General features: G+C 52.1%; 2 protein-coding genes across 2 annotated transcripts; both read right to left on the bottom strand.

Moving 5' to 3' along the window:
* Positions 1–2,116: 2,116 nt before the first annotated feature.
* CCM_09015 (uncharacterized protein) lies at positions 2,117–3,160 on the bottom strand (the record flags this gene model as incomplete). Its single annotated transcript, XM_006674150.1, has 2 exons — positions 2,117–2,184; positions 2,236–3,160. 2 exons carry the CDS (start codon positions 3,158–3,160, stop codon positions 2,117–2,119), a joined length of 993 nt encoding a protein of 330 aa, XP_006674213.1.
* A 419-nt stretch (positions 3,161–3,579) lies between these two features.
* On the bottom strand, positions 3,580–4,029 carry CCM_09014 (4Fe-4S ferredoxin, iron-sulfur binding protein; the record flags this gene model as incomplete). Its single annotated transcript, XM_006674149.1, has 1 exon — positions 3,580–4,029. The coding sequence occupies one exon, from the start codon at positions 4,027–4,029 to the stop codon at positions 3,580–3,582; it is 450 nt and encodes a 149-aa protein (XP_006674212.1).
* Positions 4,030–6,000: the final 1,971 nt, after the last annotated feature.

Below are 6,000 nucleotides of genomic sequence, written 5' to 3'. Positions count from 1 at the left end.
AAAAAAAAGAAAAAAAAAAGAAAGAAAACAAAAGAAGACAAAAAAGAGGATTCAGCGTCCCTGTACATTAAATCCCCCTTATTCTCCAACTTGCGAATCCATCTATCCACACCGAGCTTGGACAATACCGTGGCTCACATACTGTCCATACTTTATGCGAGACCCGCCAAGTACCTTGGTGTTGGCGCGCTACCCGGTATCACTACTCCGGCCAGCATCCCATAATTCTCACATGGGAGATCATAGGGGGGTTAAAAGATGATGGACTAGGCAAATTAAAATTTTATTGATCATTCTCCATCGCTTATGCTTTTGTTTCCATGTCCTTTAAACCATCAAAACTCCAAACAATCGTTTCGCGATGTTCCCATACACCTACCCAAATTGCGTATATAATTCAGTCCATCCGACATGAGCCCCTTCAGCTGCCACAATTGTGCAGACAGTCATTTATTTGCAAATCATGACTCCATATACATGCTCCCGAACCGGTCCATTCTTGTCAACACTCCAGCTCGCCTGGGGCGAGTCCGGTGGCGCCCGCGCGCTGCCAGACCACCGCTGCCGCCCAGCGCAGCGCCAGCGCGCTCATCATCATCTGCGCGTCGCGCTTATTTTCAAACGGGATGAAGATGGTGTCCTCGTTCAGGCGGCGACAAGCCTGCAGCAGGCCGCCCGGTGTATCGCGCACCTTGTCGTCGTCGTCGGATGGCGCCAGCATGTCCGCGATGCTGGCCTCGCCGGGCACGACCCTCGTGGTGCGGACGACCTTGTTGCGGGCGAGCCACTGGAAGGACAGCGCCGCGAACCAGGTCGTCGTGCCCTCCTCGCGGTCCTTGGCCAGGTACTCGGGCCGGAGGCCGACCATGCCGCGGTGGAAGAGCGCGCGCATGTCGCTGCGCAGACAGAGCATGTTCCACGGCTGGTCGCCGCGCGTCCGCAGCTCGACGATGCCCTGCATGAGGTACTTGTGGAACGACGTCTTGAAGAACTGCGCCGCCACGTCCAGCAGCGGCGCGAGCACGGCCGCGTCCAGCGTCAGCACGGCGTAGGGCAGGATGCAGACGTAGTCGACCACACCGATCTTGTCCGTCATGACGCAGAAGCGTAGGTCTCTCTTGGCTACGGCCGCGACTGTCTTGTCGAGCTGGAATTTGGAAACACGAGGCTGCTCTTCGTTGCTCGACACGCCGGGGGTGATTGTATGGGCCCATCCGTGGACGACTGCAAAAGTCCGAGTGGTTAGTGTGGTCTGCGAAAAAAGCTGGTACAATCTGGGGGTGGTCCGTATGACTTACAAAGGTGGGCAAAGGGCTTGGCGTTGTCACCGAGGGTCTTGATCCGCGATGGGAAGGGTGCCAGGCGACGGAGTGTGGCAGGGGTTAGAGAATAGAAAAGAGCGTGCTGCCAGCCTGTAAAGTTTCGTGTGAAGGGGTATATTTCAGAAGGCTGCTCGTAGAATCGGGCAATCTTTCTGACCAATGCCGTCTTCTCCATGTACATATCGAGCGAGTCACCCTGGTCAACCTGCGGTCGTTGAGAATACGGGCACCAAGGCCATATTATTTTGGAGTCAGAATGATCGGCGGGCGTAGATAGTGACAGTAGTAGTGCCGACATTTTGAAGTGAGGGTTGCTCTGGGTATTGTGGTTTGGGTATTGTGTGGTATCGATCAACAGGTGGATTGTATTTCTCTTGTCAATAGATTGAGGACTGGGTTGAGGATCAAGTTGCACAACGACAGCAGGTCGACAGATTTTATATTCTTTTCGATTTATTTACAAGAAACATCAAGGCAAAAAGACTTTTCACATTTGAACAATATAGTTTGCAAGGCTGCCTCAAGTGCCACTCAAGTTTCCGTCCGTAGCCTTCTAGGCCACAGATGGGTTGGAGACGTATATCAAGCCGAATTTAAATAGAGAGAAAAAGATATCAAGCCGAGTTGAAATAAAGAGGAAAATGTATTTTCGTTCTTGTTTTGTAGGCCGAGACCTGGAAATCAGGCCCAGTTGTGCTGTAGGGATCAGCCACCGTGTCAAATTTGGGTTCAGGGCTCCAGATGAAAGTTTTCAAAGCAAATACAAAAAAACTTAGTCAAGTGTATCAGTGGTATCATTTCTGAAAAGTATCAATGGCCTGAACCCAGGTGTAAACTTTCTCGGCGACTTGAAGACTCGTGTCTGGCAAAATTAGTCATGTCGTCGTCAACGCAGAAGCGGCCATATACTGACCTTCTCTTGTACAAAAGGCATGAGAAATATCGCCCGTATCAATCTCGATGGAGGGGCGCGCAGGGTCAGCCCCACGTGCTTTTTGGCGCGCGATAAACTCGTCACGCAAGTCATTGTCGACCCAGTGATCGTGCTTGCCATAAAAGAAAAAGAACTTTGGCACCACACCGCCACTAGAGGACGTAGAGACATTATCCCAGAAACTGTCCTCCCATTTGTCCTTGAGGACGTATTTGAGTTCTGACCGCCCAAGATGAATGGCCTGCCACACGCCATCCCGGCTCTTGAGCCACTCGGCGAGCGTCGCCGCGGCTTGGGAACTGAAGCCGAGATAAGTGGCCCACACCCACTGCAATGTGGACTGGGGAAACAGAAACAAGAGGCCCTTCGCAATAGTGTGTAGATTTTCCTCTACACCGGGAAGGTACCATCTTTGCTGCAGGGCTGTAATTTTGAGGCCACTTGGTGAGCGCGCAATGTAGCTGATGGTGGGGAAGAGCAGGAAGCCGTGTTGCAGGTTGAGGCCGGCTTTGGGGCTCACTGACTGTCGATGAAATGTCTCGACGACAATGTAAGCGCCAATAGAGTGTCCAATGAGGATGACCGAGTCGTACGGCTGGTCGTGGCTGTCGCCGCGGCGTTGTGAGGCAATATCCGCCCACATGCCCTCGACCTGCGCGTCCAGCTCGTACGGCAAGTTCTGGCCGCCAAAAGGCTCGTGGTCGGCATCGCGAAATCCGAAAAGGTTGCGCCCGTAAATGTCATAGGCCGTGTCGCTCTCCGTCTTGTCGAGCAGCGCGCGGAGGGATCGGAGAAAATCGGTGTAGAACTCGACGACGCCCGGGTTCCCGGGGACGAAGTAGATGAGAGCATGGCGTTTGGCGATGGACTGCCGCAACGACGGCAAAGATAGATTGGCCTTCATGACTGGGACAGGAGATGAGAACGCGATTGCTGGATGTGAAAGAGGCAAAGGGGATACTGTCGAATCCCCCAGATGATGTGGGGCTGCGCTTGCCGAGGTGCACGGAGAGTGATGAGGAGACATCGCGATTGGGAAGTCGAGAAAGGTGATCAAATTGCCAAATTAATCCGTATTTGCATTTCTACTGTCATTTCCATGTTCCGAAACATTCGGCTGCTGGTAAGACATGACCACAACGTAACGTGTTCACTGCGTTGGCAAGATACACCACTAGGAATACTATCAGCTACTCTTCTCTTCTAATTCTTTGAATATTTCAAATATTTCATATTTAACTTTCCTCATTTATTCTGTAGATCAGGCGTTCAGCTTATCATCTCCCCCGCACAACGCGCCCATGCCGAGCGCTGACGAGACCCTCAGTTGCCCTGCAGCCCGACTGCAGTCGTCTCTGCATGAGTGAATGTTCGAATTCCGGTTCTCGTGATTCGCAGTTTGCTTGGGCACGAAGGATCCGGGCAAGCGACGAGCGCATCCGTCGTCATCCAGTCGTTCTTGTGCGTGACGCGCTGCTTGGCGGGCAGGAGGGGCAGCACCGAAGCTTCGCTGCAGTCAGCGGCTCTGTAGCAAGCTGCCAAAGAGGGAAAAATGAAAGCAAAGGGCAGTAAGAAAGATGACTGGGAATAAAGCCTACCGAGACTGTAGATACTTATCGACTGGCCGGGAGGCAGCGAAAGAAGCTCACCCTCGAGAGTGAAATAGTCGCCCGCCTTTGCCCCGCAGAGGATGCGCTCGCCAGGTGGACAGACAACCTCGACCTTGAGATCGTACAGCTCAAAGGTTTCATCTTGGTTGTCACTTTGGCTCATGTTTTGGTCGAGTCTTTGATGAGGCGGCAAGTCTTTGTCCGTGTTGTGCCTTTACAGGTTGAGATGCCGCGGGCGCGCTTTGTGCTAGTGACTCCAGAACAGAGGCAAGAATACCACTCTGTAGTTTTTAGTGAATGGCTGCCTATTGTTGAGTTTTTCACTCAAAAAATGGACGCCACACTTTTGTAGCGCCTATACCCCTTTATATCACAATACGGTGTGTGGCAGTGTAGGGTGTGGGATAACCTCATCTCGCTCAACCTGCGACCACGCAGGCCACCACCCCGTACACGGAATCCCAGAGCCTTGTGCTCCCAGCAGGCAGAAAGCGATATACCATAGTACGGCATTTCTCGGGTGTCCGCGCGTCAACATCTCTCACCAACTCCTCTTCGATTTATAGTTGTTGCAGAGACAGTGGTTCCATCATGTGCCTGATCAGACGTCGGCAAGTTGAAAAGGTATTCAAGCGACTTCTCAAGCCGTTTCTCTGTATGCTGAAACAAAAGCAACAACCACGACACCAGGGTCGCGCAATCCGACGCCGGTCGTAGCTGGACACTCAACATCGTAGGTGCTGCACGGGACAAAAACATGATTCCACCCGACAACTTCCACGTCTGCTGATCCTCGCTCCAAATTACTCAAAGTCGACCGACCCTCTTTGAGAGGGACAACCAAAACTACGTACGGCAAAGAACGGCTGACGTACTGACGTGGTTTGCAATAGGTCCCAGGAGTCGCGGATAGACTGGTCCATGCCCCTTGTGTGCCCAACGCCTGCTGAATGTGTTGAGAGAGGTATCGGTGCAGCCAAGCATCACAGGCCCCCGGTTTAGCTCCTGCCTTGTTCAAACTGGATCGGCGGGAGGAGATACTATCGATGCAATGGCGTACGGCGTTCAAAGCTCTGGGTAGGCACAACTCGAGCCATGGCTTAAGAAAGCGCCATTCAAAGACAACCTGGGCGGGGTAGTGCAGCATGAGAGATGGCTGTGCGACGACGTATGAAGCTCTGGAACGGAATCTCCAAGCCTCGTGCTCCGAATAGGTAGACAGTACCAGAACCTAAGACGACCTAGGATAGGTCACACATACCTACTCCTTTGTTTTCTGATTCGGTGGCAGTTTATTGAAAAGGTGTAACTAGCAATGTAGTGATTCGATCTTGTTGCTTGATAAGGCGTCAGCATCCTAAAAAAGTATTTAAGCGTCCCAGTCCCCAAGCTGTTACTTGCTGTGTTTGTTGGAACTAGACAAGAACAACGACACGCGCGATACGACACCATGCCCGAGATCCGATATAAACTCGAACTGGCATGGCCCGCACCAGACCCAGCCAAAGACGCCATTCCACTCAAAGACGCCCATGTCTGCCTGTTAATGTGTCAAGATCAGGGCTACGTCTACGAATTAATCCCCCCTCTCGTACGCTCCGGAAAACTGAGGTGGAGGCGACACAAGTACCAAGTGCGTTGCTACGAAATTCCTGCGAGGTGTCGAATTACTACTGCGCATACACACGGCTAATCTCCACAGTTCGATGTGCTCTACAGAACTCTTCCACTGTGTGAAAATTTTACGGGGGATTCCGATATCCACTGGCTGGTAGAGCGGTTCGTGAGATTGACGGCGAACACTTCCGAATACAGCCCCTGGCAATGGGTCATCGAAGCGTTGATGAAACTTTACAACGCCGGGGTCATAGACCATAAGCGATGGTGCGTTGCGGGAAGAATGCTAGAAAGGTTCGAGAAGCAACTTCTGGGCTGAGAACGCAGCCCTGGGCAGGAGACAACGGGTCTGATCAGGCCGGACTTTGCATACCATGTTGATGTTGGCCGCCGCGGCGCAGCCTGTCAATTGTGTTTTCGTGGTGAATGCATCTTACAGTTGCAAATGAGTTTGGAAATTAGCTAAAGCAACACAAAACTACTTGTTTCTCAAAACACATGTCTTTGTTCGAGCCAG

Source organism: Cordyceps militaris (assembly GCF_000225605.1).
Source record: "Cordyceps militaris CM01 unplaced genomic scaffold CCM_S00007, whole genome shotgun sequence".
Taxonomy (NCBI): domain Eukaryota; kingdom Fungi; phylum Ascomycota; class Sordariomycetes; order Hypocreales; family Cordycipitaceae; genus Cordyceps; species Cordyceps militaris.
The sequence above is the reverse complement of the archived record's forward strand: the minus strand, read 5'-3'. Positions and strand labels throughout refer to the sequence as shown.